This window comes from Cannabis sativa, chromosome 2 (genome assembly GCF_029168945.1).
Source record: "Cannabis sativa cultivar Pink pepper isolate KNU-18-1 chromosome 2, ASM2916894v1, whole genome shotgun sequence".
Lineage (NCBI taxonomy): Eukaryota > Viridiplantae > Streptophyta > Magnoliopsida > Rosales > Cannabaceae > Cannabis > Cannabis sativa.
In genome coordinates, this window is record NC_083602.1 from 60143032 (window position 1) to 60161273 (window position 18242).

Sequence of the window (18242 nt, forward strand, 5' to 3'; positions counted from 1 at the left end):
GCAAGTATATAACATGACTGACTAAATATAATTTACGACCTAAAACCTAACTTTTGTAACCATTGTACTGAACATAGTAAATATATAAATAAAGTAACTTTTCTGACCATTGTAATATACTACTTGTTACTTATGGCCAGCCTTTTAGAATGACGTGTTTTCGGGGACTTGCTCTTGCCAGTCCACATGTTTTCGGACCTGGCCTTCGGCTGTCTTGAATCGGGGTCTCGAGGAGACCTTGATGGACTACGTAATGCGCATGGTAGATGTTGCCGATGGAAGAACTTTGGTTTTGCTCAATCCAAATTGCTTCTTAACTCCCTCCATCACAGCATGTTTAGCCTTGTTACTCTCGGGGGTGACAATTTTCCCAACACAATCCGATCTCGCTTCAATAGGATCAAGCTGCAAAGTGTACATTAGGAAACCAATTCGGTAATACACATGACAACCAAATCCATAGAAACAAATCCATCAAAAAATAGATTGACAACTCAATTTTCACAATATAAACGAGTTAGTTAACGGGATGAAAACTTAAACTAAAGAAATCAACATTACATTACCTCTTCCAATATTTCATTTTCCTCGAACAGTGATTCCATGTACTTCATTACAAACATTCCACAATCGTGGCCATTTTGTTGTTGTGGGTAGTCCTTGCTTGAAGAAATAATTACAAACTCGCTGAAATTCAGGTCTCCTGGCTTGACAGGCAAACAATTGGTCCAAAGTCCGGAGCTGCAAAAATTAAAACAATCACGAGTTGAGATTAGTGCAATTAGACTAATAAAACGGCAAACCGTGTACACACGTGCATACCATCTCTACGCATGTGCTCCGACGTGACCTCTTATGCATTGCGGTAAGACAACGAGTCCCTAATTTCCTTGTTGTATTAACCATGCTCACATTCGCCGCAAACCAGTGCGGAGCACTCTCGGTATCCAGTAGGGGTACCACCATCTGCGACAAAGTAAAACAAACAACGTCATCGGAAAATTGAACTACACACATGTGATTCAACACAAAAGTTTCAAGAAAATGCAAATTACAGTGTGACATAAACTCAAATCTGCATCGTAATAAAGAGTGGACCACTCTTGCTGCTTCGCCATCCTCTCCACAGTCATCGATCTTCCAAGTAACTTGCTCTGCACAATAAGCACACATAATAGATTACATTTTAAATAAAAACATAGATTTAACAGAGTTCACAGCACAAATACAAAAGATTCATGTCCACTTTTAAATATCAAATTTCATACCGAAATTCTGGTGGGCATAAACCAAGTTCTCTTACTTCCAATGCCGTTGCGCTTCTTCTCTCGAAAATTCATGATTTGAGCAAAGCAATCAATGAGCTGACATTTACACAAACAATATCCGTTATGTTGTCATTCATACAATTTGTAAATGGCATTAACTAAAATAATGAACTAAAAATTTCAAAGCACCCAAATGCCAACTTCTACGTACACTGTGTGATATATCGGTCTCCGGTTTCATGCATTTGAAATACATCCGCTCGACCTCAACCTTCCCAAAATGGGCTAACACTTCACTGAAATACCAAACAAATAATCAACAACGAAACGAATGTACTAATATCAACTACGTACACAGTAATCATGACACATGAGATTACCTCGGATCATTGGCGCTAGAGAAAATGTAACGGAACAACTCGTACTGTTGATTTGAGTAACCCTTCTTCACAGTGAATGGACCAATCACCTTCCCTCCAGATTCTTTGAATCTTTCGAACGCAGCATCATCAAAATCATCCTTCACTGCCTGCTCAACTTCCTCTTTTACAATAGCGGGGAGATCTTCTCCCCAAAAGTTCATAACCTCAAACGAATCATCAGAAACAACCACCTTAGTTGGAACAACGACCTTCTCTTCTGATAGATTAAGTGAAGGGACACTCTCTACATCATCAACATCCTCTTCCAATTGATCCTTCGTCCCTTCACCATCCTTTTCCTCGACAACCACGTCATCCTTCGTCCCTTCACCATCCTTTTCCTCGACACCCACGTCATCCTTCTTCTCGGTCTCCCCGTTGAACGAAAGCGAGCGCTGAACTTTGCTCGTCTCAGGTATCTCTAACACTTCTTTCATAGTCCCCTTCCCAAGGGAAGTGGAGAATACCTTCAGTAACAGCTCTTTTGCGCTGCTCACCTTCAAATCAAGCCGGAAGACCTCATCTTTCAACTCACACACAACTTTGTATATTGCGTCATTTGTGGGTTGCCCAAGCTCGCAAATGGGATTCAAAACTTGGCAGTAACACATACGTGTTAGTCAACTTCACCTGCTTAGTACACCAAAAAAACTAGTTAGCATATCTCTCAAATAAAATTCTAACGCATTAGAAAATTGAAGTACTAAATGTACCTTTCCACTTGTGTGACCACCCTGGTCTCGAATCCACTTGTACACTGACTTGCAGTGTTTTGTGGTCCAAAAGTCAATTGGAGCCACAGTCGGTCCACGTGAGTAGCAGTCCAGTCTACGTGCGTCAAATATACAAGCTGCCACCAAACAAAAGTGCATACATATATTACCACACCAGTACAAGAGAGAATAAAATTACTACCATCACAATAATTCGAAAACTTACCTGTAAAAATATCGTGCAACCGGAGACATTTTTGGTGTTCTTCGTCTTGTACCGGTGTAGAGAGCTCATTAGATATCGATATCCGGCAGTCGCCCAATTCTTCTTCTTAATTGACCTTATGTCAACTAAAGAATGCATGTAGCTAGTGCTGACCTCGGTACCATTCTTCGGCAGCAACACAGTTCCAATACAGACAAGGAGAAACTTAATGAGAAACAGGTAGTCACCGTCGCATTTGGTTTCCCCGAGCTCATTCTCCAAAGAAAGTCGAGGGAATACCTATAGTCCTTGGCCTTGAAGAGGACGTCAAACTCAACCAGGTCACGCTCACTTTCGGTTGCCACGGGTTCTCCGCCATCCCGGATTCCCATGACATCCTCAAACAGCTTGGCGGATAGTTGGATTGTTCTTCCAAATATCTCCAGCCGAGAAGTGGTTGGATCCACGTGATCGATCAGCCAACTAACTATCTTAGCGTCTATGTACGGGGCATCCTCCCTTAAAAATGTTGAGAAACCGGCATTTCTCACCATTTCCTTTTGAGCCTCGTTCAGCAGTGGGACTATTCTCCCCAAACGCTCGAATGAGCAACGACCAGAAACTTGAACGTCCCCCACACCTTCGTTGTTGTCAATCCCTGGCTCAGCAGATAATGTCTCCTTCACCTTCTTCCCTTTCCCTCTACCACCAACCTTGGAGGGGGAAGCCTCGACTTCGTATGCAGCCCAATTCTCAATCTCTTCATCGGTAAGAAGCTTGAATTGCTCCTTAAAACTACGAAGCACCTGCAATATTAAGACTCGATTATTAACAAAAGTACGCTAAATCAAAGATAAAAAATAAAAGATCCATAACACAGTCCAAGTCACTCACATCTGCTTTAGGTTTCTCTTTGTGTGCATCAGCATAAGCATAGAAATTGGCTTGGCTGCATCAATTAAAGGTTCACATGGAATTATAAATATTATTTTCAAAACCAAAAAATATTACCACTAAAATAACTGCCACAAATAACTCACTAGTACTTCGGCCAAGCTTCCTTCGGATCCTTCTTCTTTATCTCTGCTGCATCCTTTTTGTCTGCAGCAGCCCCCCTCTTCCGTTTAAATACCATTTTATAAACCTATTACACAAGACAAAATAACTTAAATTAACAAACATTCAAAACACTAAAATATTGGAAGACAAAGACTTTGAATAATTCATGCAATCGTCTAACATTTCAGTGTATTCATGACATCCCGACACTTAATTTCCTATATGTGTACAATAACAGGTAAGCATCTCTTCCTATATAACATACTATCATTATATGTACTATAGTCTATTTCTTAAATGTACTACATGGAAACTGTTAAGTACAATGTACCAATATGCCTAAATAATGGATTCTGTAACTTGTTAGTCTCCCTTCGCAACAAGTAAGCATATTTTCCTTACATACTATACTATTACAATAACATCACAGTAAAGTCAGTTATACAGTATTCACTTTTAACATACAATGATGCCAACATATGTAACATAAAATTTAGAAAAAATTATTGACCTTCTCAATTAAATCTTGGAACTCTAGATCTTGAGGTTCTTAGGGCCTCAATTAAGCATGAAGTTTGCCAATGGTCAAAAACATTACAACAATTTCTAATTTTTTGGAAAAGAGACAAAAAGGTTCACATGTCCACGGGTCACCTCCTCCCAAATATATTGAGACCTCTCACTCATGGTGGAGGAAATCCGTGGACACAAAACACCAACAAAGTACAGTACCAAACTTATGCAAAATGCAGTAAAGGCACAAAAAAAAGAAGAAGCATAATTAGTACAGAAAACTTCCCCATTCTCTACAAAGATCTAAGAAAGAAAGTTGTCAAAGTATTTTGTTTTATAAATACAAGTAGCAACCTAGAATTTGATCCTCTCAAGCCACTAAACTGAATTCGAATCACATCTTTCTTACAAGTTGTAAAATATAGTTTCTTGTATGGCCAAAGGATTATACAAAATTTGTAATTGAAAAAGGACAAGCATTTACTAAGGATTTTTGTATGGCCCAAAAGATTATACAAAATTTGTGTTTATAGGCAATGCGAAGGTCAATTGAAGGTGTTTAGGAGTTTGATCTGTACACTCATGAAAAAAGAAAAAAATAATTGACAAGGAACTGTAAGACCAGGAACTGGATTACAATACCCTCAAGTATGCACATTAAGCTTTGATGGGGTTGCAAAAATTTTAAACAGATATTTTTTTCAGTTATTGTTATCCGAATTTTTAATAGTATTCCTAATTTATGTGTGTTAAGTTTTTAGTTCAATACACAACTTGTTTTGTTTGATACAAATTGTTTGGTTTCATAATATCTCCTATTTATATTAATCTCCTACTTCTATTACGATCTTTAAATTGTATGAGTATAGTGCCTCTAAAATCGGGTACCATACTTACCAATATTTGATGATTTCATATTTTATCCCAAAAACAACAAATAAAGCCAAATCATTTCCTCAATCAGACCATCCAGCCTAATATTATAGAACTCATGCATTATTTTTTTGTCATATTGCTCAAAAAATCTCCATTTATCATATTCCCAAATATTTAAAATCCAACCGAATCAACTAACACATTCCAAAAATACATACATCAAAATACCCAAATCAAAACCCCTAAATTATAGTACAGTGCAACTAATTCAATTTAAACAATGCAACTCTTTATTGCAACAAACTCAATCAAAATACCAAATCACATATTCATAAATAACTAAAACAAAAAACTCATAACACACAGTACATTCCACACTAAGAACCACAACACATGCACGGGGGGAGACACAGAAAGAAATGCAAACTCCCTTAAACACAGAACCAGAGACAGAGAGATAGAGAGACAAAGAAATACCTCGACAAAAATATGCAAACTCCCTTCACCACCTCAACCTCCACACCTGAGACAAAATGAAACTATTAAGTACACGAAAATGGAAAAACACCACATTCCCTTCAAAAATATATTTTTTTTTTCTGTCAATAAGAAAATGTATGTAAAGTATAACGGAGTAATGTATAACTCACCGTCGACACCCCCCTCTAACAACTCCAACAATGGCACTTCGAGTAATGTACACCACAGTCACCACAATGTACAATATGGTTTTTACTACCTCAAACGAAAATAGAAAATGGAAAAACAAAATGGAAAATGAAAAGAAAATGGAAGAGGAAGAACTTTGCCCTAGCAGAGACGAAAATGGAAAAACGAATGATAAATAGAACAATGAAAGAAAATGAAAGTGAAGAAGTGGAGGAGTGGAGGAGTACGACGGTTGATTGGACAAGATTGATGGATAGATGTCACTTTTCACTTTTCCATTTTTAATAAATTTAAATTTCAAAAAAAGTAACCGGTAGCCATTTTTTGATACCTAATTACCCCTACATAAACCCCTACATGAACCCCAACCGTTGGATCAAATTAACTACCCATCCAACGGTTACAGTACATCACGGATTGAAATCCGTGTCCGTACAGTAACGGGACGAAATCCGGTCCCTATATATATATGCTGATAAATAAAAATTCCTTCTGAATATTGTGTCATTGATTGTAAGTATGAATATTTCACTTTTGAAATTCAAGAAACTTATCATCTAAATAACGACAAAGACCAAGGAAGGAAAAAGAGTGCATTATACCGTGTCACGCACTCATCCATCTTTTCAGCTATATTGATAACAAAAGCCAAAAGGTAGACCGTAGACAAGTATACCGCTCCTATAGTCCTATATAAATATACAGCCGATCTATGCGTAACTTTAGACCTTGCAAAAAAATCATAGGCGTTTGATATCACCATTATTGTATATTTATATTTATATAATCATTATTATTAATATTAATTACACGCATAACATAAGTAAGAACTTTCTGTTGCAGCTGCAAGCTCATGATTCTGATCCCTCTATCAATTAATTCAATGCGACTCATAATTTAGCTTTTTGACTGGGTTTTTATCCAAACAACTTTTAACTTTTTAGTGATTCGATCTTATAAAGGGAAAAGGATTAGGTACATATACGTTCTATATTTATATAAGTTTATTTATTAAGTAATCATTTACTACAATAATGTAATACGACTCAAGAATAAAACAAAATTAAGGTAAACCAAACTTATTATATATCCAATTTGTCTTGTCAATCAATTATAGAAGACAACTAATTAATCAGCTTAATTAATTTGTTTTTTTTTAATTATAATTAAAAATGAAATTGATATTACATATACATTAGCAAATATATTAGCAACTATAACCGCTCTCATTATTGGCCAAGGTGCGGGTGGAAAGACTTTTTGCCAACTAATTAGGCAGCGATGGTTGATAGAAAATAAAAATATGATTTGTTTTTATACATACTAGATGACGTGGTTGTTCTTCCTGCGGTAATTTAATTTTAAATAAGGATATTGGCGGCTAAACCAGTTAAATTTTACGGTTTGTAACACTTAACCACAAAAATCGAATTTTTGGCGGCTAAACTACCTAAATCCTGATTCCGTTTTGCTCTACACACCTCCGTCCAAAAATCACCGTTAAGTACTACGGTGGACTGTCCACGTGTACACACTTGTACACGTGGCAAATTTTTAATAGTCCACGTAATATTAATTTTAAAAAATAATTATAAATATTAAAAAAAATCAAAAAATCAAAAAGAAAATAAAAAATCATGAAAAAAAAATAAAAATATATATATTTTTTTAAATTTTTTTTCTTTTTTTTTCTTCTTCTTTCTGTTGGGTTTTATGCCCTAAATAAAACTCATTTCAATATAATCAGATTTACTTATTAATATAGATCAGAAATAACATTTAATGTTGCATGGTTCACTGATTTATTTCATGATTATATGTACATAATGTATAAATTCATCTGAAACACTTTTCACATACTTGATCCTGTTTATTGTGTTGTCAACACATTGGAAAGTAAACATGACTATGTGAATAAAGTTTCCTAGATTTATCAGACATAGGGTTTTACTGATATGGTAATCTACAACAGAGTTTACTTGCATTTGGAAAAGTGCTATGTTCTTTCCAGAGCATTGGTTAAAGTAAAGCTCAGGTTGGATGCATGGAGAATGCATCGGAAGGGACCGATATTGAACTTTGACTTAGATTTATTAAACTTGCCGTAATATCTATTCAAGTCAATATCGCCTAGTTGATCCTAGATCAAATGTTCTTAATCCTGTTATGATTAGGCTCAATCTTGAAAGGCTATTCGTGTTCTTTGATTTGTTAGTTAAGCCTACTTTTAGGTCAGGGTGATACGTACATTTTGGGAACACGGTAGTGCAATTGAGTGGGAGCGCTAACATAAACATGGAATCTATAGCTTCTATCTGGCGAATAGTAAGCAAAGGATGATCTCCTTCGAGCTTGACCAAACGAACATAAATGGTGGAGTACTCATTTCACATAAGCTGAAATATCATTTATACAGAATCAAGTGTTTTAAGGATAAAATACATTATAGGGTGTAACGGTAATCTAATCCCTTTACAGTGTAGATCATTCATATAGAGGATCATTGATCAAATTAGGATTATAACAATGGATAACTAATGATGCGTCTATATGGTGGAACATATAGAGCATTCTATATAACTGAGAGTGCAATTCTAAGTTCTATGCATGGATTCAACGAAGAATTAATAAGTTAGTGAATTTTAGTGCTAAATTCTTGATCTACTTATTGGAAGCTCAGTTATATAGACACATGGTCCCCGCACTAGTTGAGATAATATTGCTTGTAAGACTCATGTAATTGGTTTTGATTAATCAATTATAATTCTCAAATTAGACTATGTCTATTTGTGAATTTTTTCACTAAGTAACGGCAAAATTATAAAGAAAGAGTTTTAGGGGCATATTTGTTAATTATGATACTTTGTATGGTTCAATTAATAAATATGATAAATGACAATATTATTTAATAATTATTTATAGTAATTAAATGGTTGAATTTGAAAATTGGCGTTTTTGAGAAAATCAGATGTAGAAAAGATAAAACTGCAAAATTGCAAAAAGTGAGGCCCAAATCCACTAAGCATGGCCGGCGACTTTTGCAGGCAATTTAAACTGATATTTTCATTATTTTAATGCCAAATAATTCAAACCTAACCCTAGTGGAATGCTATAAATAGATAGTGAAGGCTTCAGGAAAATTACACTTTTCTTCTAACACTTCTGATTCAGGAAAAACTGAGCCTCTCTCTCTTTCCCTATCTTTAGCCGCCACTTCCCTCTTCTTTTCTTCTTCAATATTTCGAAATTCTTAGTGTATGAGTAGTGCTCACACACAGCAAGTGATACCTCAATCATAGTGAGGAAGATCGTGAAGAAAGACTTTCAGCAAGAAGGAGGTTTCAGCATCAAAGATTCAGAGAAAGAGATCCAGGTTCAGATATTGATAATGCTCTGCTACAGAAAGGAATCAAGGGCTAGATATCTGAACGAAATGAGTCATTATGTTCCGCTGCACCCAATGTAAGGTTTCCTAAACTTTATATGTGTTTATTTCATCGTTTTAGAAAGTTCATATTTAGGGTGTTAATCAACATACTTGTGAGTAGATCTAAGATCCTGGTAAAATAAATTCCAACACTTTCTTCTTCATTTTTCTACAGAATTCCCAGCCCCCTAACCCGAACCACCACCCTCCACCTTCAGCACCACCATTACCTCTGTTTACCTCGTCAGCACCCAAATTAGTAGCAAACTCGAGAGCCCAACCCAATGCATTAGGCGGACCCTTATATACCCCTCTTACAGACCCATATAACCCAAGTGTAACCCCTCTCATCGCTAGGGTTTCATTCTGAAGGAGAAACAGAGACGCGTCGTTTGGGAGCTCGGATCTCAAGGCCGAGCTCGCTCTCCTTCGAGTAGCCAAGGTCACCGGCGGTGCCCCCAACAAGCTTTCCAAGATGTATTTCTACTCACTTCTCTGCTTATGTTTTTGTTTTCTTTTTGATACTTTTAACTTGTGACACTAATTTGGGTGCTGACGAGGTGAGGGTTGCGTGATGACCAGAGTTTTGTTGATTTGGGGCTGGGCGGAGATGGAGGGTCGGGTTAGGGGGGGGGTCAGAGATGGAGTTCTGTAGAAAAACGAAGAAGAAAGAAGAAGAAAAAAAAAAGAAATAAAAGAAAACAAAAGGAAAAAGAAATAAAAAAGTAAAAAAAATATTTTTATTTTTTTTCTGATTTTTTATTTTTTTTAATATTTATAATTATTTTTAAAATTAATATTACGTGGACCACTAAAAATTTACCACGTGTACATGTTGGAATCATTTTACCCGAATCTTAGATCTACTCACAAGTATGTTGATTTAACAACCTAAATATGAACTTCTAAAACGAATATAATTAAACACATATAAAGTATGAGAAACCTTACATTGGGTGCAGCGGAATAATATGTCTCCTCCCACTCAGATCTCTAACCCTTGATTCCTTTCTGTCGCAGAGTATAATCAAGATCTGAGCCCGAATGTCCTTCTTTGTTGACTCTGAATTCTACACAGCCTTCCTCACTATGATTGAGGTATTACTTGATGTGTGTGGGAACTACTCTATCACTTAGAGGGATTTCGAAAACAGAGAAGAAAGAGAGAGAGAGAGAGTGGCGGCTTCAAGAGTGTTTGAGTGAAAGAAAATAATGCAGTAATGTGTGTGTGAAACCTGAAGCATTTACCTTCTATTTATAGAATACCACATAGGGTTAAGGTTGAATTACTTGGCATTAAAAAATGAAAATTAAATGATAAAAGGGAAGCAAAGGTGGTCGGCCATAGCAATATGGAAACAAGCCTCCCACTTTTGTAACTTTCCTATTTTATCATTCCTAGTTTCCCATTTTCTCAAAGATTGCCAATTCTCTCATTCAACCACATAAATGTCAAATCTAATTATTTAATAACTATAATTAATTATTAAATAATATATTGTCATTTATTTTATTTATTAATAAAAACTAATCAAAGTTTCCCAATTAATAAATATACCCTGTAAACTCTCTATTTACTGTTTTACCCTTAATAAGTGATAAATTCACAAATAGACATAGTCTAATCTTGAGAATTATAATTGATTAATTAAAACCTATTAAATGAGTCTTACAAGTAATATTGTCTCAACTAGTGTGGGGACCATGGGTCAATATATCCGAGCTTCCAATAAGCAGATCAAGAATTTACATCTTAAATTCACTGACTTATTAATTCTTCGTTGAATCCACGCATAGAACTTAGAATCGCACTCTCAGTACATAGAACACTCTATATGTTCCACCATATAGACACGTCATTAATTATCCATTGTTATAATCCTAATTTGATCAATGATCCTCTATATGGATGATTTACACTGTAAAGGGATTTAATTACCGTAACACCCTACAATGTATTTTATCCTTAAAACACTTAACCCTGTGTAAATGATATTTCTGTTGGAATTTATTTTACCAGGATCTTAGATCTACTCACAAGTATGTTGTTTAAACACCCTAAATATGAACTTTCTAAATCGATAAATTAAACACATATAAAGTTAAGAAAACCTTACATTGATGTAGCGGAATTAATGTCTCCTTCTACTCAGATCTCTAACCCTTGTATCCTTTCTGTAGCAGAGTATAATCAAGATCTGAGCCCGAATGTCCTTCTTCTTCAAGTTTGATCCTTCACAGTCTTCCAATCTATGATTGAGTTACTGCTTGCTGTGTGTGGGCACTTACTCTCTCACTAGGGTTCGAAATTGATGAAGGGAAAAGAGAAGAGAGGGTTTCGGCCAGGTATTGAAAGTGGAGAAGGCTCAGTTTTTCTGAAGAGAGAAATTTCTGTCAGAAAGGCTTGTGAAAACTTATAATTTGACTGAGCCATCACTTTCTATTTATAGGCAACTACTAGGTTTAGGTTAGGAATTATTTGGCATTAAAATAATGAAAATATTAATTTGAAATCCCACAATAAGTGGTGGGCCATGGTGTATGTAACGCCCTAATGCTAAGGCACGCTACAGTGCTTTTTCAATAATTGTGCGATCTTTGCTAATCAAAGAAATTTCTCGAAAAACGTGTCAAATTAAAACTTTTGCATTAAACATTAAACTTTGTAATTTAATAAAATATTTACAAGTGCCGGGATCCCGATTTTTAAAACTTTACAAACTTTACTTTTAAACATATATTCCAAAATATACGGATTTACAGGTCGCACAGCGACATTCAAAATACAACTCCCAGATGTCCCGAGACCGAACACTCCAGGTCACGCTGCTTGACATGTACAATCTCACCCGAGCTCAGGTTCACTCCTGTTCAGCTTTCGCCTTTCCTTTACCTACACATGGAAGCAGAAACTGTGAGTCGACAGACTCAGTAAGAAATGCATATAACATACCATATAATTTCCGACCTGTAAATAGGCGCCCATACACCTATTTACAGAGCTTAACAGATAAGCATGAACGTTCAATACCAGGGTACAACCACTATACCACATACACAACGTACCTCGCTGTACGAGTGTTGGTAGGGTTTATCCCGATCACTGAGTATCACTGAGTGATGTACCACACACCTTAGCATTTTCTATGCTTGTGTTGGTATCACTGTATCGTACTCAAATTAACAATAATCACTGTACCAATACACTCACACAAGTGCTGGTAGTGTTTAACATATTTTAAGCATGCATATATAAACACATATACACACATTCAGATAATCACATCATACATTATACACAGTTCTTACCTGTTTTCCGAATTCAAGTGTGCTGGCCGACCTGAACGGAATTTACGTGCTAGATGGATGCCCTAATCACAAGAATGATAACACAGATGAGTGACTCGCCAAATCACTTTCCGGGACTTAAAACCCGAAACTAAATGTTCCCCTATCACTAAACCTCATGGCAATACCCTATATTACCCAAAATTGGCCAAAACTAGGGTTCTGGAAAAATCCCCAACAGGCAGACCGGATCCAACCGGCATCCCGGTTCTGGGTCACCAACCGGTCGACCGGTTGGTACAGACCACCCAGAACCGGAATTCCGGTTCATCTGCAGAAACCCAAAAAATTCTCCCCCTTGATTCAAATCAAGCCCAATCTTTACCAAACTCTCCAGAGCTCCTAAACAAGGCATACACAATAAAACCCAGCCAGTATTTCACAGAAAAACTCAGTAAATAACAACTTGCCATTAAAGCTTAAAGTTAAAGGTTTTATGCTCAAATTAACACAAAACCTAAATCAACCAACCAAACTAGCTACTATGACCTTTAATCAATTCCAACTAAACCCAGAATTCACCTCCTAATCAACCCAAACCATAACAGCCATTAAAACACCAAACCATAAGCTCAAACTAAGGTAAAACTTAAAGAAAAACATGAAACCAATGTTCTAGGGTTACCTTTGGTTGCTTCTCCTTAAATTTCCAGCTCAATCACAGAGAATTAGGAAGAAAAAGATTGCCCTTGCCCTTGATTTGTCTCAGCCGAAAGAGAGGAAGAGAGAAAGAGATACCTAGGTTGGTTTTTCTCTTTAATTTCTTTTCTTTTGATTTTCTAAATTGGGAAAATGAACTTAACTAAACCTTGGCTGAAATTAATTAGATTAGGTGTCACAAACCTAGGGCAGCCACCTATCACTTATTAATTTAAAAGACAAAAATGCCCTTAGACTTAAACTAAGGCATTTCTTTGAAAGTAGGGGTAAAATGGTCAATTTCCATAACCCCGCTCAAACCCGATAATTAATTTTCTCTAAAATATTCCCCACTATAAAATAGGGTTCTAAAATTACCCATGTGATTAATCTAGCCATCCATCGCATTTTCCGTTGTCGCCGAGCAAAAATTACAAAATTAACATATTTCACATATAAGCTAAATAATACCCCTAGAGTTTAATAAAATCTCCTAATTGAGAAATTATAACTCTAACATTTACTTCTAAATATTGGGGTCCACAAATAAATTAATTCACAAATAATAATAAAATAATAAAAATTAGTGCTAATTGCCTTTTCTAATCCACATTACTAGAGCGGTCATTACAATTATCCCCCCGTTAATAGGATTTCGTCCCCGAAATCTAACCTGAATAGTTCTGGATGTTGAGTCCTCATATCTGACTCCAACTCCCAGGTGGCTTCTTCCACTTTACTATTCCTCCAGAGCACCTTAACCAGTGCAATAGTCTTGTTCCGAAGAACTTTTTCTTTTCTATCCAAAATCTGAACAGGTTGCTCTTCATAAGATAAGTCTGGTTGAAGTTCAAGGGCTTCATAACTCAAGACATGAGTCGGGTCTGACACGTATTTCCTTAACATAGAAATGTGAAATACGTCATGAACAGCTGACAATGCTGGTGGTAAGGCTAGCCGATACGCTACCTGCCCGACCTTCTCAAGTATCTGAAATGGCCCAATGAACCTAGGGCTTAACTTACCCTTCTTCCCGAAGCGCCGAATACCCTTCATGGGTGAAACTCGCAGGAAAACATGTTCCCCTGCCTGAAATGTGACATCTCTGCGCTTCGGATCAGCATAATTTTTCTGCCTGCTTTGAGAAGCAAGCATCCGAGCCTTGATCTTATCAATAGCTTCGTTGGTCTTCTGCACTAACTCAGGACCCAGGTACTTCCTTTCTCCTGTCTCGTCCCAATGAATAGGAGAACGACATTTTCTACCATATAGCATCTCATAGGGAGCCATCCCTATTGTACTTTGGTAGCTGTTGTTGTAGGAGAACTCAATTAGTGGCAAGTACTTAACCCATGAACCCTCAAAGTCCATGACACAGGCTCGTAATAGGTCTTCTAAAATCTGGATAGTTCTTTCTGACTGACCATCAGTCTGAGGGTGAAAGGCTGTACTAAACTTTAACTTGGTACCCATAGCCTTCTGGAGACTCACCCAAAACTTCGATGTGAACTTTGGATCCCTGTCTGATACAATAGATTTAGGGGCTCCATGGAGACGAACTATCTCCTTCACATACAATTCAGCATATTGATCCACTGAATATGTAACTTTCACTGGTAAGAAATGAGCTGACTTTGTGAATCTGTCCACGATAACCCAAACAGAATCATACATCCCTGTGGTTCTAGGCAAACCAGTTACGAAGTCCATTGTGATGTCCTCCCACTTCCATTCTGGAAGGACTAAAGGTTGCAATAATCCTGCCGGCCTCTGATGTTCAGCCTTAATCTGCTGGCAGGTTAAACACTTGGACACGTAGTCCACCACATCTCTTTTCATCCCATACCACCAGAAGTAGGGTTTCAAATCCTGATACATCTTGGTGGTTCCCGGATGCAATGAATATGGAGTGGTGTGAGCTTCATCCAGTATTTCTTTCTTAAGCTCATTCACACAAGGAACACAGACTCGAGCCTTATATAACAACATTCCACTGTTCGAGACTGAAAAACCTCTAGGCCGACCGGCCACCACCTCATCTCGAACTTTAACTAGCTCGGGATCTTCCAAGCTTGCGCCTTTCTGATTCTTTCCAACAGATCAGATTGGAGTGTTAAATTATGTAGTTTCCCGACCACGAATTCAATTCCTGCACTAACCATTTCCGAGGCTAGCTGAGGAGCTCTCATAACCGTAGTACACACTTGACCGGGACCTTTTCGCTCGTAGCGTCGGCCACAACATTGGCTTTTCCGGGTGATACGGTATTTCACAATCGTAGTCCTTAACCAACTCCAACCACCTTCTCTGCCTCATATTCAGATCTTTTTGGGTGAAAAAGTATTTGAGACTTTTATGATCCGTATAAATTTCACACTTCTCACCGTAAAGATAATGTCGCCAAATCTTTAAAGCAAAAACCACAGCAGCGAGCTCTAAATCATGAGTTGGATAACGCTGCTCATAATCCTTCAGTTGACGAGAGGCATAAGCTATGACTCCGTCGCCTTGCATCGAACGCATCCCGGACCCGTCCGGAAGCATCACAATACACAACAAATTTCTCTTGATGCGATGGCAAAGCTAACACCGGAGCTGTTATCAAACGCTGCTTCAACTCCTGAAAGCTTGATTCACACTTATCTGACCACACGAATCTCTGATTTTTCTTAGTCAATTCGGTTAGAGGCATAGAAAGCTTAGAAAATCCTTCGACGAAACGTCGATAATACCCCCGCTAACCCGAGAAAACTTCGAATTTCGTCACGTACTTGGGCCTCGGCCAATTCTTCACTGATTCTATCTTGTTTGGGTCAACCATAATTCCATTTTTCCCAACTATGTGACCCAAAAGGATACCTCGGACAACCGTAATTCGCACTTTTTGAACTTGGCATACAAATTGTGATCTCTAAGTCGTCGTAACACCATTCGGAGATGATGCTCGTGCTCCTCTTCTCGATCGAGAGTACACAAGAATGTCATCGATAAACACTATAACGCAGTTATCGAGGAAATCCTTGAACACCCTATTCATGAGATCCATAAAGGCCGCAGGAGCATTAGTCAAGCCGAATGACATTACTAGAAATTCATAGTGCCCATATCCGGTTCTAAGCGCCTTCGGTATGTCCTCCTCCCGAATTCCGAGTTGATGATAACCGTACCGTAAATCAATCTTCGAGAACACTCGTCTTTCCCCGAAGCCGATCGAACGTATCATCGATCCTAGGCAACGGTACTTGTTCTTAACCGTCGGCTTATTCGGTTCCCGATAATCAATACACATTCTGAGGGAACCATCTTTCTTCTTTACAAAAAGAACCGAGCTCCCTGTGGCGATACACCGGGTCGAATAAACCCAATATCCAAAGATCCCCCCGAAGTTGCAACTTAAGCTCCTTGAGTTCTGCGGAGCCATCCTATATGGAGCTTTAGAAATGTGTTCGACTCCAGGTGCCAAATCAATTACAAAATCAATCTCTCGCTGTGGCGGCAATCCCGCAATTCCTCGGGAACACATCAAGAAAATCTTTCACTACCCGGACTACCTCAGGCCCAAATGTTTCTGTGTCCGCTGAGTCAAAAACTACCGCTAGAAATCCTACACAACCATTGTATAGTAAATCCCTAGCTCTCAACACAGAAATAACCGGGATCCGAGACCCCTGAACCGATCCAACATAAACAAATGGATCTTCACCTTCCGGCTGAAAAGTCACCATTTTACGCCTACAATCTATACTGGCCGAATATTTGGATAGGAAATCCATTCCCAGTATAATATCAAACTCAGTTAGTTTCAATTCTATGAGATCAGTACTCAATTCCCTATCTTCGATCCTAATCGGCATAGACCTAATGCGCCTATTAGAGATAACCAATTCCCCGCTAGGCATTAGGGTTCCAAACCCTCTTTCTAAAATGTCACAAGGCCTACCCAAAAGATCAATCACCCTTGTAGCCACATAAGAACGTGTAGCTCCCGAGTCAAATAATACTGTAAATAACAAGTTGTTGACGGGAAGCTGACCTGTCACAACAGAAGGACTGGCTGCAGCATCAGCTTGGGTGATGGCAAACACACGAGCAGGAGCCGGTTTCATCTCGGCTTTCGGCTCCTCTTTCTTTGCCTGGGGGCAATCTTTCTTGAAATGCCCCACCATGCCACATAAGAAGCATGTCTTCCGGTTACACTCTCCCGGATGATGTTTCTTACACCTTGGACACTCAGGATAAGAATAACCCTGGCGTCCTCCTCTGCCTTGGTTCCCACGGAACCGTTTGCTTTGCCCCGAGCCACCAGAAGCTGGAACAACCTTTCTTTTCTGCTCAATGGTGGAGTCACCACCATCCCTACCATAAACAGGAGTAGGAACAGTGGGGGTTCCACCAACACTCGGAGTCACCCGGGGCTCCTGAAGAAACTTTACTGCACCCTCGGCTCTCAAAGCCTTCTCAACCATATCTGCATACGTGGTTGCTTCAGTAGTGGTAATAACCAGATCGTGCCGGATCTTTGCACTCAAACCCGCTAAATATTTTTCTTTCTTACTGAAGTCCGTGGGCACAATTCCTGCTGCCAATTTAGCCAACCGATCAAACTTCGTTGTATACTCGCTGATCGACATACCCTCGCTCCGAACTAGATCAAGAACTCTTTCCGCTTTGCACTGCGGACTGCTTCATTGTAATACTTGGAGTTGAACAACTCCCTGAATTCTTCCCAGGTCATCAGTGTGACGTCCCGTGTGAGGGTTATCAATTCCCACCACACAAGGGCATCTTCCTGAAGCTGGAAAGTGGCGCAGGCCACCCGATCATTTCCAACCACTCCCATAAAGTTGAGAATACGCTCAATCATCGAAAGCCATTGCTCGGCCTTCATCACATCAGGGCCTCCCAGAAACACTGGAGGTGCCTGTTTTCGAAATCTTTCGTACAACGGTTCCATACGGTTGCCAACAACAGGTTGTTCTGCCGGCACCGCCGGAACCGCAACGGCCCGAACTTGTCGAGGAGGCACCGGCAGGAGGACCCTGCTGCCTCAGCCTCTGAATCTCTTCATCTTGCTGACGAATTCTTTCCTGCATTTCAGCAAAT

General features: G+C 38.4%; 1 protein-coding gene across 1 annotated transcript; it reads right to left on the reverse strand.

The window, feature by feature from the left end:
* Positions 1–246: 246 nt before the first annotated feature.
* On the reverse strand, positions 247–2301 carry LOC133034416 (uncharacterized). The gene is made up of 7 exons (XM_061109499.1): positions 1649–2301; positions 1480–1564; positions 1269–1364; positions 1056–1154; positions 851–966; positions 567–741; positions 247–405 (listed from the first exon to the last, which is right to left on the reverse strand). Exons 1-7 carry the CDS (start codon positions 2299–2301, stop codon positions 247–249), a joined length of 1383 nt encoding a protein of 460 aa, XP_060965482.1.
* Between the last annotated feature and the right edge of the window lie 15941 nt (positions 2302–18242).

Excerpts from the sequence above, each read along its gene's own strand:
- LOC133034416 (XM_061109499.1), bottom strand. The coding sequence starts at position 2,301 with ATGTGTTACTGCCAAGTTTTGAATCCCATTTGCGAGCTTGGGCAACCC. Across the intron at positions 1,365-1,479 it reads AGACCGATATATCACACAGT|CTCATTGATTGCTTTGCTCA; the intron begins GTACGTAGAAGT and ends TGTAAATGTCAG. Across the intron at positions 406-566 it reads AAAATGAAATATTGGAAGAG|CTTGATCCTATTGAAGCGAG; the intron begins GTAATGTAATGT and ends TACACTTTGCAG.